Consider the following 20,476-nt stretch of genomic DNA (forward strand, 5'->3'; position numbering starts at 1 on the left):
TCCAGCTCCGGATTTTGCCTGGGAAATGATAATGATAATGATAATGATAATGATAATGATAGATAGATAGATAGATAGATAGATAGATAGATAGATAGATAGATAGATAGATAGATAGATAGATAGATAGATAGATAGATAGATAGATACTGCATTGATATTTCACAGATACTTAGGTTTTTGGTTAAAACCTGTATCTGTTCTCTAATACCAGTCAATGTTTTTATAGCTTTGACTGTCTAATCATCATCATCATCTTTGGGGAGCCGCTTGCTTTAGCCACGCTTTGGAGACCAGGCGTCAAAAATAGCCCGGAAATTATCTGTGCAAATAAAGGGGAGCTGACTCTACGGTTTGTGCCAAGAGGAAAGGAAGGAAGAACAACTTCCCATGAGTGCCGGTTGCCGTGCGAAAGGAGGGCGGCTCCCTTGCCCCGGGGGAGGGGCAGAGGCGCTACGTTGCTTCCCCGCTTCGAGCGCCGCCTGGCTGCGGTCCCCTCGCGGTCGAAAGGGAGCCGGAAGTGTGGCTTCCCTCCCTCGCTCCCCGACTGCCCGGGGCCGCCATGTGCGGAGCGGACGCGGTGGCTGCGCGGTGCTACGGCCACTACGAGGCGCGGCTGCCCAAGCGGGGGAAGCCGGAGGCGGCGGAGGGCCGCCAGTGGACGCTGCTGGCGGCCGTGCTGAAGGTGGACGGCGGGACGGAGCCCGGTAAGGCCCGCGTGGCTTCCCTTCCTCTCCCTACTTTATGCTCACGACGACCCCGTGAGGTAGGACAGGCTGAGGGGGTTGGAAAGGGGAGCGAGAGCCAGAGAGCAAGCAGCTTTCAGTACCTCCGTCTTAAAGCTGCAGAGCTGGAAGGGACCCTGGGGGGGGGTCTGACCTGGTCCAGCCCAGCCCTTGCCAAGGAGGCCCCAGTGGGGTGGCGGGACTCGAACTCCTGACCTCCTGCTCTGCAGCCAGATGTGGAAATGGCCGTCCTTAGCATCATCCAAAAAGAACTGCACAGCTGGAAGGGACCCTGTGGGTCATCCAGTCCAGCCCCCCCCCGGACAAGGAGGCCCCGGAGGGGGAGGAAACACACATCCAGAGACCGAAAGGGCTGCAATTCTTAAAATTTTGTTTTTCCTTCCCTCTGAAACAAAAAGAAGTCGTTGCCATGGGAACCGGGACAAAATGCATCGGACAATCTGAGATGAGGAAGACCGGTAAGCCTCAGGCTCCTTTCCCTGCCCGGCTCGACTGGGCTGGATCCGTCCTTCCTGGGGGGCCCAACACAACCCACCCGTAGACTGGGCTTGGCTTTGTATTCCGCTTCCTCCCCCCCCCCGGCCCCAAGGGAGCGAAACCGGGGCTTATTCCGCTGATTTTGGGTTGCGCTTCTGCAGGGGACGTCCTGAACGACAGCCATGCGGAAGTGGTGGCCAAGAGGAGCTTCCAGAGGTACGTCCAGAGGCCGAGAGAGCTGGGGAGGTGGATTTTCCTCCCTCTTGGTTTGCTAGCCACTTTGACTGACTCCCCCCCCCCCCGGTAGGGTGGAGGCCACATTTTTTGCAACTTTGATGGCAGAATCGAGGTGCGTGTACGTGTGCGTGCATTTCGCTTCCTCAGGAAGGTGTCCTCCCGTCCCACCAGGTACCTCCTGCACCAGTTGGGCCTTGCCGTGACCTGCCGCGGCCCCAGCATCTTCGTCCCCGGCTCCGAGGAAGGGAAGTGGGCTCTCAGGCCCCAGGTCCGCTTCGTGTTCTTCTCCAGCCACACGCCTTGTGAGTACTTATAAGAGCAGCTTTAAGGGACCCCCCTGGGGTCCCTTAAACACGCCTTGGAGATGAGCATCCCCAGATCTGTTGCCAAAGAGCTTCTGGGCAGAAAGGGACGCACGGTGGCCATTCACGGACAGAGGAGGCGATGGCTGACACCCCACAGGTAGAGCCACGAGCCCCCGGCTCAGCAGAGGCGCACCCTTGGGGGGGCCCACGTGGGTGGCTGTGTTCGTGGATAGAGTTCTCTCTGCCAACGGCTCCTTGTCACTTCTATGGTCGATGTGTCAGAGTGCCGGCCGGCCGGTCTCTCTCCCTCCACCTTCTCAACTACCCCTCGGGTTCTTCCAGGTGGGGACGCCTCCATCATCCCCAGGATGGAAGCAGAAGCCCAGCCGTGTGAGCCGTTGAACCTCGCAGGAGCACCCAGCAGGAGCCGTGGGACACCAGAAGCTAAAAGGGGTGCCGAAGAGACAGCGGCCACCCTCTTTCCCAAGAGGCCCAGAATGGACGGCTGCGGTTCAGCCGGCAGCGTGGGGCCCTCGGGGACGGAGGGCACGGAAGCCCGAGCAGCGGACGTTCATAGAACCGGGGCCAAGACCGTCCCGGGAGAGGCCGGTGACTCCCGGCAGCCAGGGGGCGCCTACCACACGGTGGGCCTTCTGAGGATCAAGCCCGGCCGCGGGCCGCAGACGGCCTCCATGTCTTGCAGCGACAAGCTGGCGCGCTGGAATGTGCTGGGGCTGCAGGGAGCCCTCCTGATGCATTTCCTCCAGCGGCCGGTCTACTGGTCAGCCGTGGTGGTGGGGCGGTGCCCTTACAGCCGGGAGGCCATGCGGAGAGCCGTCGTGGCCAGGTGCGGGAACTCAAGGTGGGGAGGAGAGATGGCTCGGCATCCTGGCGGGTGCCCCTTCCCACGGGGTACAAGGGCATTGGGCGAAGGCCACATCCCCTCTATTTCTCTCTGTAACAAATAAAAGTGTTTTCCCCCCAGGAGGTGGAATTCTGCCCCGTTGGCCTGCTGTCATGCACTGTGCAGGCTTGGGGGGTGGTGGTGGGGGGATAGAACTAGGAATGGGTTCTCCTGTAGAGGGGAGTCCATTCCAGGCAAAGGGCTTTTACCTCTTTCTGAACGGCGGTTGTGCTCCTCATTCCCCCCTCCCCTGCCCCCCCGCTGCATAGGTGTTGTCCAGTCGTGCGCCTGCCCGGCGGCTTCCAGGTTCAGGAGCCGGAATTCCTGCACTCTCAGCTGCGTTTCGTCCACAGCCGCGAAGCTGTGCAGGCCAGCTACGCTCCGGGCCAAGGAAAGGTGGTGCCCGGCGGTGCAGGTGGGTCACCTTGAGGGGCTGCAGGGGCCTATTTCGGGGGGGGATGTCCTCAAACTTTCTCTGCCATCCCCTGGCTTGGGCTGCTGTATTACAAAGCCGCCTACATCTGGTCTGTCCTCAGATTGTTTCCTGAACCTTTATGGGGGGTGATCAGCTGAGGCTACCCCCCCCTTGGTGAATCTCAGCATGACAGCTGGGCTCATGGTCGGCCTCTGCGGGCCATGGTATTTTTTTTGCCGGCATGAGGGGCAAACAGACCATCTCTGCCAGAGGGAAAGAGCCAGGGTGAACTGACTCCTTGCATGCTTGGAATTGCAACCCATTCCAGCTGTGCCAGGAGGAGCTTTGGAGTCCGTGTTTATGTAGAAACCTTTGCAGAAAAAATGCCCCTTTGTGGACGGCCACCAAGCTGGCTTTATGGTCTCACTCCTGGCCTCGGAAGGATGGCCGGGCGAAGTGGCAAGAAGGCAGGCCTGCCCAGGTATGTGCAAAGGGGATCCCAGCTGTTTTCCCTTTCCCTGTTTCTGGTTGGGCGGTGCACAGGTGTTTAGAAATGGGTCTGCAGGCAGGGAGAAAGAAGGGGCCACATCAGAGAGGCTGGTGGAGCTGTCGGTGGGATGGGCCACAGGCCTGTGAAGGCAGGGCCTCCGAGAAAGACCTCCACCTCAAAGGCCACCGTGCTCAGCGACTCCTTTCCTTTCCCCTCTCGCCGTCCTCTTGTCTAGCGATCAGCTGGAGTGCGGTCCCGGAACACCCACTGGATGTCACCTCCCGCGGCTTCAAGCAGGGGACCACCAAGAAGGCAGTTGGGAGCCCGCAGTCCAGGTATGTGGAACGGCGCCTGCCCTGGGCCAAGCATCCTTTTCCTCTTTGTCCTCCACCTGCCCCAGGGGGTATCATCTCCTCCCATCGGTGAGGCTTTTTGCCTTTCTCTCTCTATGTGCGGAATCACCTGCACGACACCCAGAGGTGCTTCGTAGGGTCTGCCCTGTGCCCACCCGTTATGCGGAAAGACCATTTCCCTGAAGGCCAGATTGGAGGATGCACAAAAGGCCATACAGGCTCGGGCCAGCGAGAGAACCTCTCGTCTTGCTGAAAGCCATGGAAGGGCAGCTGGCATTCAGTCGGTTCTAAAAGCGAGTCGGACCAGTACACGCACGGTCATGCCTCCCCAGTGACCACAAGCCAAGGGGATAACGTGGGACCTGGGCGTGTCACAAAGTCCCCCTGCTCGATGTTATAGGCAAAGGCAAAATAGAAACAAAAAGTAAAAAGAAAAGAGACAAAAATGTGGTGGCACCTTAAAGACTGACTTTTATATATTTTTTAATGTGAGCTTTCTTGGACAAGCCCACCTTATCAGACAGATGTGTTATTTCCAGGTCATCTCCACCTTGAGCAGGCCAGATGTGCTAATTTAGTTCACAAGGCCTCCCATTCTTCAGCTGTAAGGTTTAGGGATGGCTCCCTGCCCTTCCTTCTCCCCACTTTCTGCATCTTTGGGAGGCGTGCCACCCTCTTTTCAAGCCTTTCTCAACCACCTTGAGGACTGGAGCCTTTTAAAGCCTTCCGATGGTCAGATTCTCTCATAGGTTATGAGAGACCTGGACGCGCTCCTTGCTGAATTCCAGAGGGCTCACGAGGGAGAGATCTCGGAGGGGGCTGTGAGGACAGACCCGATCAAGTGCCAAGCTAAACCCTGCGTTTATTCTGCTTCTGATGGGATCGGATCCTTTCTGGCTTACAGGTCTCTGATCTGCAAGGTGGAACTCTTTCACGCCTTCCTGAAGCTGGTGGCCAGCGTTCCACCGGAGAAGCTGCCGGCGAGTCTCCGGTGAGGAATTCCCCCGTCCTTGGATGTTGGAGCAGCTCCTTGCTGTGTCTCTCCCATAGAGGTCAATGTACTTTGATCCTACCACACCTGGGGCTTCTTTTCCCATAGGTTTCTGTGTTCCCCACTTCCTAGAGGGTGACGTTTATCCTGTTTCGCTTCATTGCTTGGCATGCGTGGACATAAACCTACCCTTTCCAGGGTCCTTCTTCTTTCCCTCTTTGGAAAAAAAAAATCCGAAGTGGAATTCATCAGCTGGAGCCCTTCCTCCTTCGTGAGATCCTGGTGTTGCTTATCCAGAGACTTGCTTGGGGAGATGTGGGGGGGGGGGCAGTCCTGTCCCTGCAGGTGTTTGGGATTCTCAAGGCTTGACCCAGATAGGGGAAGACGGCCCACAGCGTCCCACTGGAATGTTAGCTGCATGTTCTTTGTCTAACACTCTTCCCTCTGGGCTTTCTGTGGACAGGCAATTTCCTTTGCCTGTGCCCTGCTTCCTCCCTCCCTCCCTCTTCCCCCCCCCCAAAAAAAGAGGCAGCAGTTTCCCATTAGAAGCGTGTCCTTTTCCCCTGTGGGCAAAAGAGGCCAGTCTTTCTCCATTTTCAGGTTGTCCGCCAGTTTTCCTCCTTGGCATTTAGCTAAAGTCGGGTTCTGGGGGACCCTGTACTCCACACTCCCCCCCCCCCTTTGCCACAGGGATAAGCCTTCTCCGTTTATTATTCCGGATGATTTCCAAGAGGCGGGACGCAGGGAGAGTCGCCTGTCCCTTTTGCAGCAAAGGTACTTCAACCCCCTGGGAACAGGCCAGGCGTGGGTGACCTTTGCCAGCCTGCTGAAACGGGGGCAGGATGGGCAGCCTTCTGCAGGATGGGCAGCCTCTGTGGGGCTTCGGTATGGGACCCTTTTGGGTGTGTGACCCTTTTTTGTTCAAACGTTGACCCTGCGTGCCAAGTCTTTCATTAGCCCTGAGGCTGCATCGCAATGTCCTCCAGATAGTCAAAGACAATACACCACAGGATATTGCGGGCTTAGATGTTCTCTGCCCTAGCCTGCCTTCAGAGCACATTCTCTCTTGTCCTCATCCTGCCACCTGGCTCAGCACCCTGCCAAGTGGTGACAGGAAGGCTGGCTCCCTCGGTCCCCTCTCAACCCCTCCGTTAGCCTTCCAGAGGCGCCCCTCCCTCACTGGCAGAGGCCGGCCGAGACGCCTATTGCTGTTTGCTCTCCTGCGGCATCCCTAGCAGTATAGTCTGAGAGAGGATGACTCTCAGTGCCAGAAACCTTCTTTTCTCCAGTCTCCAGGGAGTGCAGGAAAAACTCTTATGAGAAGCCTTACAGACTCACTGCCACTGGTGCCACAACTCAGTGTGAAGTCCCTTCCTCTGTTCCTGCAAGAGCTTCCTCCAGCCTTTTAACTCGCAGGCCTTTTGGCAGGGCTGCAGAAGGGCTCCGGAAGGATCCCAGTGGGTTCATCAAGGGGGAATGGGGAGGGAGCCCCCTCCCTCCCTCATCTTCAGCCCAGTTTGTTCCTCCATCTCCTCAGGGAAAAGGCATTGCAGACCTACTGGGATTATAAGGAGGCGGCGACAGATTACCAAGAGGCCTGGAAGGAGCTGCGAAGGGAAGCCTTGGCGTCCTGGGTGAGGAACAGCCGCGAGTACCTGAACTTCACCTGAAAGGGGAAAGAGCCAACTTGCCATGACGTGTAGCTTGTGGTCCAGGCTGCCTTGGGCTTTGAGGCCTCCCTGCTCTAAGTGCCCGCAGGCAAACAGCTGCTGTGCCAGGGCTGACCGAAGTGCAACGGCAACAGGATGGAGAGCTGTCAGCTTTGGGGACTTCTCAGACTGCAAGGCTCAGATGCTTGGATGCCAACCTTCCGTCTACACAGGACAGACCCCTCTCTGGATATCACTCCGGCGGTGCTTCAGGCTGGGGAAATCTGGACTGTAAGAACACAGCCCCCGACAAAAAAGACCTCTCCAATACGTAACAGCTAGATTGCAGCGTTTCGTCTTTCATCTTACATAACAACTACAGTAGGACTCCTGTATCCATGCGGGAATGGTTCTACTTTCCCCCCGCGGATGCTGAAAAATTTGGATAATAGTGAACACTGTACATAGCATGGCTTCTGCTCCCTCTAGTGGCCAGTTCTGGTAACTTCACCTCTGAAAATGTGTATTTCTAGGATTTTTCTTTTATTCTTCTTCATAGTTTCAGATTGTGATTAAGTGAACCAGTGGATACTGATCCCACGGATACGTGGATGCTACTGTAATTTGAACATCTTCTGGAAATGACAACATATAACTGAAACAGTACTAGCCTTTACCATACATTAGGGGGCTCCAACTCCTTTTTCATCCTGTTATTTGATAAAAATCGATTTAATCGTATATACACTGGAATGCCTTATTTAGATGTTGGAAGTTCCTGGAAAAGCTAGCGATATACTTTGATGAGAATGTTTGACGGCAGGACGTGCTGCGTGTTTTGTCACCCACGTTATTTAATGAGCCGTGTTTCTGTCAACTGTTTGGGATGGTTGAAGGCCAGGTTTGCAGGAACTCCTTCGAAACTGGTGTAACAGCTCAGATTCTTTTAAGAGATTAAGTTCCTAAGCGGGAAATGACGGTGAGAACCCTCGCCCACAGTGGCGCCTTAGCAACGGGCATTCAGAGGCACCCCTTCTCCTTAAACTAGTGCCAAGACGGCCCTTGGCAGGTTTTATTCCCCCCCCCCCCCCGAATTAATCCCTTAGTATGAATATTGCTCAAATTATACTCCTCCCAGCCCTTCCACTGCATGGCTTTCCTCAAACCTCTGGAAATGTCTTTTCTTTCCCCACGAAGGTCAGTCTCTTTTAGGAGGGCAATGGGAAGGTCATGGGGTGACCCTTTCCAAGTTCCCCGGAGGGGCTGTCCAAAGGCAAACCAAGGCGGGGGCCCTCCGGGGCTGCTCTGTGGGTCGTCTGGCTGACTCAAGTCCAGGCCAGAGAGAACTGGCCTGCCCCTGGTACCATCCTGCTTCCCTTCCCCCTCCCTTTTAGTGCAGGCTTGTTTGAATCTCAACATGTCCTGCAGTGCCTGGCAAATGCAAGTCTCTCCTCTTGGCACCATCATCGCTAGAGGCATCCAGCTGCAAGTGGGATCCATCTGCTCAGGGAGGAGCCTCCTCCCCCCCCCCACCCCGCAACTCAGAGATTCAGGACACAGTCAGTTTCTCAAGGCACACAGCCAGCTTAAACTGCCCCTTGACAATGTAAAGATGCGAGCTAGTTATTTCTGGCTCGTACTTATTGATCTTCCTTTTTTCTGAGCTTGAAAAGCTATCTGGTACTTTTAATGGATATTCAGGGGGAAAGAGCATGCTAGGGGGCAGGGGTGTCTTTTGCGCCCCCCCCCCCCAAATGATCAGAACTACACCAAGGCTGTGTAAAGGCCACTGTGAAAGCAAGGATAGATTTCCTGCCCCAGGATGGACCATGTGCAGGCTTCAGAGATTGATGGGACTCTCAGCATCTATCGAACCCCTAGCCAGCAATGGTCAGGGATGATGGAAGAGGCAATCCAACGACATCACACTTTCCCCATGCCTGGCACAGGAGGAGGGCAGGCGCTGGCTGGTCGCTGGCCACTTTCCAAAAGCACAAAGCCTTGACTTGTGCGAGCAGGTCTGGGAAACTGCCTCGGGGAGAACCGCGGGCCCCTAAGCGGCCTGTTGGCTCTCCCCGCTCATGGACAGGAAACGAAGGCAGAACAGGGCGATCTCTCTCGCTTGATATGCCCGACTGCCTCTTTTTTGTTAATGATGAACCAGGCCTGCCAGGTGGGCAAGAACGGGTTACGCAACGCTGCCACCGGCGACCTTGAGAAGGGCATGAAAGCTGGCACGAGGCACGGCACCGGCCTGTGTTTTGGGGGTGGAGCTACTTGGGGCAAGGGGGCTGTAGCCTCGGCAGCAAGAGAAGCAGCATCTCGACATAACAAGGCCCTTTGCCACGGGGAGGCCACACGCCAGCCGCAAGACAAAGAATCCGCTCCAGAGTTTCTTTTCCTGGATTTTCCTTTAATGAGTTAAATATTGTAAGTTCCTCAACTGATACATATTTTGCGTTAAATGTTCAGTCCCGCCAACATAACTGGACATCAGTGAAAAAAAAGGACTACGGAGTGAAGCCGCGTCATTAACAAGGTGCATGAAGTGAATACAAGAATGGTCCTGAAGCTGGATCAGAGGAAGCAGCGCCAACCGGCCTCCCGTCCTTGTCTTCACACTGGCCCGTCAGATTTCCCCATCCAGCAGGCCACCAGGCCACCGCGGTGGACTTCAAAGGCAGCTCGTCTGATCCGGGAGGGTTAACCTCCTGACACTGCGCCTAGCGGTTGTTGAGGGCTTCTCCTCTACTAATCTAATGGCTTTTTTTTTGAAGCTAACAAAACACAGGCAGGATAAGAACACCATCAGGTGGTGTTGCAGGGACTTGACTGGCCATGTCTGAGGAGTGGGCATCAGTCTACAGAGAAATAGCAAGCAAGTTGTCCAGGTGCCTCTCCTAGGCCCCTGGTTCTACAACATCCTTATAAATGTGCTCAGATAAACAAGGGGGGGGGGGGAGGCTGCTCATCAAGTCTGCATACAGCACAAAACTGCGAAGAGGAGCTAAAGTTTCAGAAGGCAGAAAGGAATCGAGACGCGTTTGAAAGGGCAGAGAATTTCATCGAAACTTAACAAAATTAACTGCAGCAAATAAGTGCACAGCTCCATGTTTAGGTAGGCAGCAGATGTGCGAATACAGGATGGGAGGCACCCGCCTTAGCAGCAGTTCACAAAAGAATCTGGGGTCTTAGTCACACCTCCTGAGCAGGGAGACAAAGTCCTACAAGGAAAGGCTAAGGTGGGTATGCTTAGTCTGGAGAAGAAATGATCGAAGAGCAATAAACCCGCCCTTTTCAAAGAGACAAAGGGTCATGACACATTTGTCTCCCATTACTCCAGAGGGTGGTGTATGGAGCAGTGGGCCGAAATAAAGGGAGCCATGAGGCCTTTGACTAAACACTTGCAAAAACCAAGAATGAGAGGCAGGGGAGAGTCACATCGTACAACATCTGGGAGGCCACAAGTCATGCATCCCTCGCCTACAGGATTACGCTTGACCTCAGGGTGCTACTCATAAGTAAGAGAAGCTGAACAGTGTTCACGCTAATGAGCTGACAGAGAAGTTGAAATAATCAAGTGAATAAATAACATAGTAGAATTACAACATAATTCTGAGAGGAATTTTAATTGCTGCTTGCTTCCTCAAGCAAAATTCATCATCCAGAGGAACGCGCTAACCAAGCTCAACATACCAGCATCTTCGAACTGCTTAGCGTAACCTAGAAGCCCCTATTACTATGAAAATGCAATTATTAATAATTAATCAAACATTCACTTCAAAATCCTCCCCTCACCCCTTCATCTTCAATCCCTCCCCTATTCTGTATCTCTATTTAAATAATGCCATTAAATATGTTCCAGATGAAGGCGACTATGGAATTTACAGCTATGAGTACCATATGGGTGCCACAGGAAAATAAAACTCTGGTACGTTATCAGGCTAGTGAACAAAAAAGGAAATCTATCAATATATTAAATCAACCCAGTGACAGATGCTGGATGTGCCTCGGGATCAGAATGCACAAACGAAAGGCTATTTACACATGGGAACGGAAAGGTGTCCTCAGACGCCGAAGGTGTTTTCTCCACTGTAGGCCACGTAAAGGAAGCCATCCTCGTCTTTCTCCTTTTCGTAAAGCTGTCCCATAGTCAAGCTGGAAGGAAAAAACAGAGCAGCGAGGAAGTGACCCAGAATCAAACTGTGCCAAAGAGGGCAAATTTCTAAATCGGGCCTCGCTTACTGCAGTGTTGAGCATGCCCGCTCGCTCACTCTCCTGCGCAACTTGCAGCTTCTCCGATAAGCTGCTAGGAAGAGCTGGAATTCCTATTTAAACACTCTATTTACAATGTCTTTTACCCCCAAAAACTACAGAAGCATGGAACCCCCCAATCTTGTGTACTCCTATGCAGCTTACTTGGGATCTTTTATTTGTGCCGTTCAAGTGATGAATATTAATGTATGTTAAACAAGCAAAGGCATGTCCTTTCTACCACAAAACTGTTTTGGTCAGTAACTGACTCCCAGCTCTGAAGGAAATCTCTAGGACCTTCCTTATCTCTAACAAGACATTCATGGGCTGCAAGGAGCAGAGGTCCGAGACTGTTGTTTGTTTTGCTTTTCTGAGGTGGGAAAACAGCAAGGCCCGGAAGGAAAAATTGGAATGAAGAAGAAGAAAGGTCAAAGAACTATAGTTCTTTAAGTAGTGTAAAGATTTTAGTTCTTGACAAAACCTCCTTACAGGAAACTGGTTATAAAATCCAAAACCTTTGTCCAGTTTACTTCTGCCACCATGATTATAAAGTCTTTTTAGTTAGTCACTGGAGGCAATCCACTCTTAAACTGGGACCCTTATACAGGAGAAGGGGAGGTGTCAGGACGGTCAGGATAACACACCTTAATATAGACAAGCAGAAACTTTATGTTTGATCTGAGGCAACTCCATATAAGCAAAACATTGGAGTTGCAAAGTGAATTTCAGTTCATACTTAGGGTGCAATTCATGTCAAGATAAGAGTTGCCAAGAGGGGCAGCGGCTGGCTGAGCCACTTAGGAGAAGAACAGCGATCCTTTGTGTGGGGCAGCTCTTCCAAAGTAGGAGCCAAACACGCCAGTCGGCCGCCGTCCCCAGGACAAGAAAGAAAACTACCACGTCAAAGATTTGTGCCCAGAAAAATGGAAGAACTCTCACCTGGACTGAGGAACAGTTTTATCTACGAAGAGAAATATTGCCTTCTCAGAGGGCAGCTGGATCCTCTTTCTGATGATCCACATGAACTGAGCCACCGTGATGTCGGACGGAACCAGGTACTTCCGCTTGTCAATGTCCACAATCTGAGAACCTGAGACCTTTTCCACGATCACCTGCTCGCGGGGGAACACAAAAGAGGGGAGATCTCTCAGGACCAACTGCGAAACTCAAAGTCTTACCCCAGTCACAGAAGCACAAGTTTGTTTGCATTTTTATTCCGCCTAACTAGTAGCGACACAACCAAACATATCAACAATAAAGCAATAGAAAGTATCAGGAGGGAAAACAAAACATCCCGGGACCATGATTTAAAAAATGGGTGCGAGAATCCCAAAGGCCTATGGACTGCAAGAAGAATCACAGGACTCAAGTTAGTTATAAGGAAGCACTAGCTCCCTCAGGACATTATTTGAGAAGGGTGAAGACATTGCAAGTGGCTCAGTTAGCCCTCCAGTGACATCCTCCTCAGGGGCGGAGGAGGTCTAAGGGAAAATCCAGAGGCAACGAAGCCCAGCTCATCGGTGGCATGCTGCCTATTTAAGAAATATTTAAAAATGTACTCGGGGAGGGAGCAAGATTCCCAGTGGAGCTTACAGGCCCAGCTGATGCCAGGAGGGCCTTTTCCAGCGACACTGGGCACCCCATCCCTGTCGCCACGATCTGCTGGAAGCTCCTGGCCGAATGAGGCCTGTTCTATCCAGACATGCATTCCAATGCCTTCCTTTGAGGAAATGAACTCCCTGCTCTTATTATTCAGGGGCCTGGAAAGGGAGATCCCTACGCTCCCTCCCTCTGGAACTCCACCACCAGGTCACTTTTCCAGCAGGAGCAGCACACCCCCTCCTCCATCAGCTAGCAGCCTCTCTTCTGCTGGCAGGCGCACTGAGGCACTAAATAAATAAATTGCGACCAGGAGACAAACTGTGGTCCACCCTCCTCTTTCCATCCAAGCACAGGGGGGCGGCCAGCCAGCTGGGGAATGCTCTGGGAGAGCTTCTCTTCCCCTCAGCTGGAGTCAAGCAACAGCAGTCAAATGGGTGGCCTTCCCGAGATGAGCGTCTCGGTCCTCAGCGCCCTGGGGATTAAGGCAGATGGGAGTTGTAATTCAAGGGGAAAACACAGGAGGAGGCAGCCTCCCCTTCTTCTTCTTCTCCTTCCACTTCCCTGAGGAGGGTTCGCAGGCAAGGAGGGAGGCCTCTGCTCCCCACAACCAGGGGAGTGAAATCCAGCTGGCTGCCCTGGAGCAAGGTGGACTGGATTGGGGAGGGAGGGGGGGTTGCTTCAGCTTCCAGGCCGGCAGGATCCATCAGCTTGGAGGCGCCTTGTCCTTGGGGGGGGGGGTGTCGGGCGTCTGCGGGTGGCCACTCATCGAGGCAGCGGAACTCACCGGGACACGGTCGGGATACTTGGTCCGGATCTTGGCCGACTCCACGCAGCGGTGCTCTGCGGAGACGAAGGAGGAAAAGAAAGGCCGGTCAACAAGTCAACACGCCAGGCCCCTCCCCCCTGCCCCTCCCCCCCCGCTGGGCCCGGTGCCCGGCGCTGCACAGCCGGCGATGGCGACCCCCCCCCCCGGGCCTCACCCAGCGCGTGGTCTTCCTTGAACATCCACTTCATGGCACGGGGAAGGAGGGGGGGCCGGGCCGGGTCGCTCGGAGGTCAAGTCACCGGCACCACGAACACCACAACCACCGACAACGCAACACCACAACAACAACAACGGCGACGACAGGCTGAGGCACCAAGAACTGAGGCCGGGACTTCCGGTTCCGAGGATTTCCCAGCGACCCTTGCGAGAGGGAAAGGGCGGGACTTCCGGGAGAGGGGTGCGAGACCTAAAGGCCTCCTGCAGCGCGGATTGGACGGCCTCGCCGTGGCCCCGCCCTCCTCCTCTCCCTCCCTCCAGCCTTGGCGGGCGGGAGCGGACGGCCCGCGGCGGTTGCTATGGTGACCAGGCCGCGCCATGGCCTGGCTGGAGGTGTCCTGGGAAGGCCGCGACGGGCGCCGCTCCCGGGTCGGGTTGTGCTCGCTGGCGGCGCTGGGGCTCCTGGTGCTGGCGGCGCTCACCTACCTGCCGCCGCTGCTCGTGGCCTACCGGAGCCACGGTGGGTCGGAGGGACGGGCGGGCGGGCGAAGGGCCCCCTTCCTCCTCCTCCTCCTCCGCCACTGACCGGTCCTTGTCTCTCCGTCTCCCCTCTTGCAGGTTTCTGGCTGAAGCGGAGCAGCTACGTGGAGCAGCCGAGCATCCGCTTTCGGCACGAAGTGCTGTTGCTGGGGCTGCTGCGGGGCGGCGGGGGCGGCGGCGGCGGCGGCGGCGACTTCGTGGGCTGGAGCTCTTTCCCCGCCTGCAACCGTCTCCTGGGCGCCCGCCTGCGCGTCCCGCTCGTCTCGGTAGGCGCCTCTGAGCGCGTGCAGAGTGCACGCCTCCCTCCTCCCCTGAGGAGCGCCCGGGCGCCTTTGCAAAAGCAAAAAAGGGACATTTTTTTAAAAAGGAAGGGAAGGAAGGAAGAGATATATCCCAGCCCCCCCCCAAAAAAGATTATATTTGCATAAAATGGCATATCATCATCATCATCAAAGCTGGAAGGGACCCTTTGGGTCATGAGTCCAGTCCCTGTCAAGGAGAATAGAAATCCCAGCCGCTGCTAGAGACCTAAACCACTGAGTTCTCCAGCAGTTTTCTGCTCATGTATAGATTTATAAGTGTATGCAAACGACTTTATAATGTAAAAGCGACTTTATAATGTAAAAGCAGAATTTGAATGCAGATCACTGGAGCGGGTAGCATGGAGGTCAGGTAGCCTGTGTACCTCTTAGGCCTAGTTCTTGAGGTGGATCGGCAGCTTCCAGATCCATGCGCTCGCACCACCACCCCCTTCTCCTAGCTCCTTACATCGTGCTTTGTCCGGGCGGTCCTTTAAATGCAGGACCTCTCTAAAAATAAGATGGCCCTCTGAAACAGAGAGCTACCTTCTTCCTGAGCAGTGCCCTGCCGTGGTTTGCCTTTGGGAGTTCAAGACCCCTAGTTCAGAGTAAGTCAGTAGGACCCTCTGCAGGTTTCCTCAGAAGTAAAACTGACTCCTGGTGCAGCGCTGCTGCTTCCATGTGGCTCAGAGACAGCCAGCGCAGGGTAAACGGGTGTCTCCCCTTTCAGGAAAGGCGAATAGGAGGAGGTGTCGCTTTGGCTTTTTAATTTCAAATGACAACTCATATATATAAATGTTGAAATGATTTTTCCAGCACAATTACAGAATTCAAGACTTCAAAGGCAAAGACTAAATTCAGTCTCATTTTGAGACGGTGATCAGCCGCCGCCAGGTGTGATCTCATAGCCTTTTTTTTTTTTTTTTTTTGCTCCCCGAAACACTGCTCTAACTGTTGTGTTTCTGCTTTGGGAGACCAAAGAACAGCACATCAGGGAAGGGATAAGAGAACAAAGGCTGAGCAGGCCTTTCTCCTGTGCTGACGGAATGAGGCATCCATTTCCTCAGGCGCCAGAGCAGCCTCTCCCAACCCAACTGGTTTCCACCCGGTGGGGATAGGCATCGGTCCAACTGCCTGCGATGGACGGACGGCCGCCAGCTTAGGTGCCAGGGGCTTAATTCTCTTGTGCTTGAGTTAGTTTGCATATCTGTGAATGGTAAGCGGAAACAAAGTCATGTCATTTCAAAAACGAAAGGATTATAATCCTGGCCTCTCCGAGTTTAACTGTATTCAAAATTCTGGCTTCCAGTTTTAATACAATAGGAGTGGTTTTGGCACAAAGCGTGTTGCAAATCCATGGCCGTAATTCAGGCTTGAGATGGTGCTCACCTGCCCTTGCCTGGAAAAGCCACAGCCTTGAACATCACCTTTGGGTGGACCGTAATAGAATCCACAGGAAGGTGTCTGCCCAGTTCCCACACTCTCTACATATTCCCTTAAGGGTCCTGTACAGCACCCAGTGGCTGCTTAGCTTTGACTTTGTCTTAACTTTATGACTCCTGCAGATGAAGCAGTGGGAGTGACTGCAGCTGAGAACAACTGTATTGACAACTGGCATCTCACTGACAAGAAGCCAAAGGCCCACAAGCTGCAGTTAAGGAGCTATCAAGACGAGAGTCTGGGTCCACCAGAGTACCATATGGAACACTGTTTCATGGGCCTTTGCTTTCTAGATCAATGTGATTCATCAGTTCTGACACATTTTGTCCGTGTTGGTCCTCAGGGCACGGAAAACCCACAGGTCCTAAGATTTCTGTGAAGAACCCAAAGGGCCACCTGAAGGAGATCTTGACAAACATATGTTGCGGGTGATCTTCTACCTGAACAATAGGTGCCGTTGTAAGGACCACCTGGGTGTGGGCACTCTGGTCTGTGTTGATTCTGGCAGCTGTAAGATGGAGAGATTTTCCCTATTTGTTTACCACGTTGCTTCTCTTAGAAGTGATCAGATAACAGATATTTGCAAAAGTGTTTGCTTTCATCAAAGTTCCTGTTCTGCTCGTAGGCTAGAGAGGAAGACATAAATCAAGATGGCATAATGGACCTATTAAATTTCTGGCTGGAGCTCCCACTACAATCTAGTGAGCAAATGGTCGGGATCCAGCTTCTTCTGACTTTCACCTATCAGTTGCAGGTGAGTATCCCCGCTCCAATTTCCTTAGGTTCTGTGATGCATTTGTTGTCTGCACAATGACAACAACAACAAACCAAAAAAAACCCCCAAACCTCAGAAAAATTAAAAATATTGTCCTAGCTCACTCAGCACAGAAGGACATGGAATGCTGCTAAATTCCAGGCTACCTGTTTTACCTGAAGCATTCTCAAAGAGGATAAAAAGGGCAGGAGAAAAAATAAACAGACCAGGAGCTAAAGCCATTCCTTTTCAGAAAAGGCTATGGTGTTTGGGACTCTTCTCAGTGAAAGAGATGAATTCCTTGAGGGGAGGGACAACCCAGGCTGTGCAGAAAAAACCAGAGGCAGCTTTTTTTCTCCCCTGTGTCTCTCTTAATACAGGACTAGCTCTCGGGGGGGGGGTGTCCGTGGAATTGAATACACAGAATTTAGGGCACAATGGGAGGCCTGGTTCACACAGTACCTGGTTAAACTGTATAACTTGCCACACGGATTGAGTGTAAAACTGAGGAATGCAGCTGGCAGTGGCTCCTCGTTGTTATAGGTATGTGTTACCTCCAGGATAATTCCTTCTACAAAGAGCTCATGGTGGTGTCCAGACGGTGAGTACTAAACTGTGGTGTTCAGGCTGCAACTTTTGGGGTCTCTTGACAATGGGTATCATTCCTTTTACATCATCTATGGGGGTAAGCCTAAAGGTTGAGCAGAATATCTTTCCTGTTTCCCCTCAACTGTTTCTGACTGCTTACATTTCAGAGGATGTCCACATTTGTGATGCAGAGCATGGCCTTTCTTCAGTCCTCTTCCCCTGTTCCAGGATCCCGGGTCTTTGTGAGTGGAGACCTGAAGCTTCATCAGAGGCAGCCACTTAGCCATGCTGGGCTGGACAACAGATACAATGTGAGCACCATTTCCCTCTTGTTTTGGCTTCCATGGCATTGCCTCCTGTGATGTCTTTTCCAGGCTGAAGAGGTACATAGAACTACATGTGTGGTCCTGCTAAGGAAACATATCCTGTTGGGTGTCCAACAAGAGGTTGAAATCACAAAGCTTTAGGGGTCCTCTCCTTTTTGAAAGGTCAAGAAATGGCAGGAGAGTTTGACATTGTGGGTTTTGGAGTGGGAAAAGGAGGGCTACTGTCTTGTATCTTTCAGATCAGTGGATTTTATTAGCGTTCCTTTTTCATCAGATAGTGAATTGCTAAAGGAAATGTACAGTTTTTAAAATAAAGGAAATAGTATTCCATTCATATAGTCCACAGGGGCACCTTGGGCTGGGAATCTGCAGGGCACAAAGTTCAACCCGAGGGCGTGCAATGCCAGAATGCAAGCGAGGATCCTCACTATGGAAATCCAGTTTATGATCATGGAAGGAGGCGGGACGTGTGGCTTTGAAAATCACGAGCAGTGGCTTTGAAAATTAAACCGTTCATCCCACATCACGTAGGCGAGCAGTTCACCTCAGCAGGATTCTAAGTGTCATATTCTTCGACAGCAGTTTTTAAAAAGGTTAAGCGCATCAGGCTAATCTCGCCAGATCCCCTCCAAGGGCAGCATTTGGCTTTTAGGGTGTCAAGGAGATGCCTCAGCGCAAAACCCTGAGCAGGACATGAATACGGTCGCGCCTTTCTCTTTATGCTCCTAACAAATCATACTGTGGAAGAGACACCGGAAAGTTTAGACTGTGACTGTCAGTTTTATAGGCTGTTCCTGCCCTTTCTGCGCAGGAAGGTCTCTTATCTCCTTATGTTTTCTTAAGTCATGCCTTCTGTTTGTCTGCCAGGAATTTATATTGACATACTACAGAATATTTACTGATAAAGAGAGTATGTTTCTCATTTGTTGTTACAGAGGACTTTGATCAAACATAGCAATAGAATGAATTGTTAATGGGTAAACAGTTTTGTGGATCTGCTAGGCAGAGCAGCTAGGAATTCATAAACTGCATTTCTTAATACACAGTGGTGGTGATTTTAACTGGCATGCCTGTTGCCTTATATTCAGGTCCCCTTATCTCCGGGGGAACTCAGAAGCATCAGCAAGGCATAGAAATCCTTGCTTGATACCATTCAGCCTGCTGGTTGAATTTGTGCTTCCTCTGATCTGTTCCAGCCTGGCTAACTCTTGTTTTCTGATCTGAAACCATCTCACTGTAACAGTTATCTGTGATCAACGGCACAAGCCCTTTTGCCCAGGACTACGATTTGGTGAACATCGTTGCTGCGTATCAGGAGAGAAACGGTAAGTCCGCCTTGTGCATCGTCCACTCCAGGTGAGCGGAGACGTGTTTGAGTCCTAATAGATGCCCAGCTGCTCTCAAATCATTTTGGTTAATCACAACCAAGTCCTTTCAAGATGCTTGCTGTTTTCTTTTGCAGTCACAACTGTTTTTGCTGGTCCTGGCCCCATCTGGTCGGTTGGAAGAGCCCCCAGTGAGCCTTTCGTGATCCAGGCCATCATCCGCTACCCAGTAGAACTGATCGTATATCCTTTGACTGCTGGGGGCTGTGCATTGTCCCATTCAGTTACTTCTTGTCCTTCAGGAGAGCTGTGAGAGCTACTTTTGTGTTGCACACATTGAAGGTGGTACTTGCTAGGTTGCGCTCACTGGTCTGAATAAGCAGATAGAGGCTCTGGTGTTGGACAGAGAGTTAGGTATGGTAGACCTTAGGTGAATCCCAGTCAAGAATCCCATGCAGTTCAAGTAGGGATGTAACCGGGCACCATTGAAGATGGCCCAGTGAAAAGCGCATTTGATGGTCATATTTGAATCAGACTGCACCTTAGGGAAGGAAGCTTCCCTCTGATCTCCCGTTTCTTGATTGACTTCCCTGAGCTGGGAACACAATTTAAGGCCCATGTTCTTGGATTTGTGTGAAGACACTTCTTGTACTTCCAGATATTCCTTGACTGTTGCTACCTATCAGCCAGGGTTCTGGGAGATGATTAAGTTTGCTTGGATCCAGTATGTTGCCATCCTGCTGATCTTCCTTTGGATTTTTGAAAGAATCAAAATCTTCATTTTCCGGAATCAAATGCTCACCACAGTCCCAGTGCCCCCAGTCTCCCCAGTGTTGTCCTATAAAGAACACCAGTCCTGAACATGCTCCTAGAAAGACTGGAAACAGTCACTAAAACCCAACAGGTAAAGGAAGGCATCTCACTTCTTTCCAGCTGCTTTGCATCTCAAAGATAAGAAGGCACCTGAGCATTGGAGGTCATGGGAAATTTTATCACTTACGGCAAGAACCAAGCCAATAGTACTTCTGTTCCTTCCCTCCATATGGGGAAGGGGATTCAACTTCTACGTGAGCAGCATGGGGCAGTGGGATTGATCCTGCTCTCTGTTTTGTTGCTTTTGGTTACCAACTCAGGGGTTAAAAAACTACTTCCTCTTGCCAGTTGAAACAATTACAGCTATTACATCAACAATGGCAAGTCTGCTATGAAATGCCCTTTAAGCTCCTGCTGATGGAATGTATTCAGTGTGTTTTATGATTTCACCACTGAGTTTCCGGGTTACTGATCTGATTTCCTTGAGCCTCTTTTATCACAATTCTTCATGAAGACCTCAACACAGAGAGAGAGAGGGTGGCTGCATCCACGCTCTTGTAAAAACCCCAAGATTTCTTCTGCAGCAGCAACGTGTGACCAGAGTCTGTGAGGAGCAGAAAGGGAAGGAATGAAACCGTTCGCTTCCCAAAGGGACTGCTGGCATTCCCATTTCTGACAATGTGCCTAATTGTTTTTAAGGATTTATTCCTGTATTCCACCAAAGTCTCAGGACAGCTTGCAGGAAATTGTGGTAAAAGGAATGCAGAGATGTCAGTACAAAAGCAGTCAGCGAAAACTGAACAAATACAAGAGATCAAAAGCAATTAATAAAAGACCCATTAAATGATGTGTCATGATCAGGTGCCAAAATTACATCAGGTCAGATTCTGAAAGACAGCTGGAGAAACAGAAGTGTACAAGGTAGTTACAGAAATGGAAGTGCAGCAGAACTGACAGCTCGCCCCTCATTTCCTCCTCGCCGCTCA

General features: G+C 52.0%; 3 protein-coding genes across 4 annotated transcripts; 2 read left to right on the forward strand and 1 right to left on the reverse strand.

Annotated features, from left to right (window-relative positions):
• The first annotated feature begins 248 nt into the window (after window positions 1-248).
• On the forward strand, window positions 249-7,308 carry ADAT1 (adenosine deaminase tRNA specific 1). Of its 2 annotated transcripts, XM_072980509.2 has the most exons (9): window positions 249-707; window positions 1,145-1,204; window positions 1,385-1,439; window positions 1,632-1,762; window positions 2,108-2,612; window positions 2,939-3,084; window positions 3,810-3,909; window positions 4,832-4,918; window positions 6,456-7,308. In XM_072980509.2, exons 1-9 carry the CDS (start codon window positions 563-565, stop codon window positions 6,586-6,588), a joined length of 1,362 nt encoding a protein of 453 aa, XP_072836610.2. In that variant the 5' UTR covers window positions 249-562; the 3' UTR covers window positions 6,589-7,308. The 2 variants fall into 2 exon arrangements, with proteins under 2 accessions (XP_072836610.2, XP_078236463.1); XM_078380337.1 differs by lacking the exon at window positions 249-707 and having other exon boundaries at window positions 1,095-1,204; window positions 1,608-1,762.
• A 1,651-nt stretch (window positions 7,309-8,959) lies between these two features.
• On the reverse strand, window positions 8,960-13,613 carry GABARAPL2 (GABA type A receptor associated protein like 2). Its single transcript, XM_072980916.2, has 4 exons — window positions 13,404-13,613; window positions 13,208-13,263; window positions 11,761-11,933; window positions 8,960-10,725 (listed from the first exon to the last, which is right to left on the reverse strand). The coding sequence occupies exons 1-4, from the start codon at window positions 13,435-13,437 to the stop codon at window positions 10,635-10,637; spliced, it is 354 nt and encodes a 117-aa protein (XP_072837017.2). The 5' UTR covers window positions 13,438-13,613; the 3' UTR covers window positions 8,960-10,634.
• A 105-nt stretch (window positions 13,614-13,718) lies between these two features.
• TMEM231 (transmembrane protein 231) lies at window positions 13,719-20,337 on the forward strand. Its single transcript, XM_072980914.2, has 7 exons — window positions 13,719-13,925; window positions 14,024-14,211; window positions 16,310-16,438; window positions 17,194-17,337; window positions 18,596-18,677; window positions 18,815-18,920; window positions 19,357-20,337. Exons 1-7 carry the CDS (start codon window positions 13,784-13,786, stop codon window positions 19,535-19,537), a joined length of 972 nt encoding a protein of 323 aa, XP_072837015.2. The 5' UTR covers window positions 13,719-13,783; the 3' UTR covers window positions 19,538-20,337.
• Window positions 20,338-20,476: the final 139 nt, after the last annotated feature.

This window comes from Pogona vitticeps, chromosome 10, assembly GCF_051106095.1.
Source record: "Pogona vitticeps strain Pit_001003342236 chromosome 10, PviZW2.1, whole genome shotgun sequence".
Taxonomy (NCBI): Eukaryota; Metazoa; Chordata; class Lepidosauria; order Squamata; family Agamidae; genus Pogona; species Pogona vitticeps.

Bases quoted from the DNA above. Each gene is read 5' to 3' on its own strand.
- ADAT1 (XM_072980509.2), top strand. From the start codon at position 563: ATGTGCGGAGCGGACGCGGTGGCTGCGCGGTGCTACGGCCACTACGAG. The intron at 1,440-1,631 runs GTACGTCCAGAG...CCGTCCCACCAG, and splicing joins GCCAAGAGGAGCTTCCAGAG to GTACCTCCTGCACCAGTTGG. The intron at 3,910-4,831 runs GTATGTGGAACG...TCTGGCTTACAG, and splicing joins GTTGGGAGCCCGCAGTCCAG to GTCTCTGATCTGCAAGGTGG.
- GABARAPL2 (XM_072980916.2), bottom strand. From the start codon at position 13,437: ATGAAGTGGATGTTCAAGGAAGACCACGCGCTGG. The intron at 11,934-13,207 runs GTGAGTTCCGCT...CCCCGCGAGCAG, and splicing joins AGTATCCCGACCGTGTCCCG to GTGATCGTGGAAAAGGTCTC. The intron at 10,726-11,760 runs GTGAGAGTTCTT...TTTTCCTTCCAG, and splicing joins AAAACTGTTCCTCAGTCCAG to CTTGACTATGGGACAGCTTT.
- TMEM231 (XM_072980914.2), top strand. From the start codon at position 13,784: ATGGCCTGGCTGGAGGTGTCCTGGGAAGGCCGCGACGGGCGCCGCTCC. The intron at 14,212-16,309 runs GTAGGCGCCTCT...TTCTGCTCGTAG, and splicing joins TGCGCGTCCCGCTCGTCTCG to GCTAGAGAGGAAGACATAAA. The intron at 18,921-19,356 runs ATATCCTTTGAC...GACTGTTGCTAC, and splicing joins TACCCAGTAGAACTGATCGT to CTATCAGCCAGGGTTCTGGG.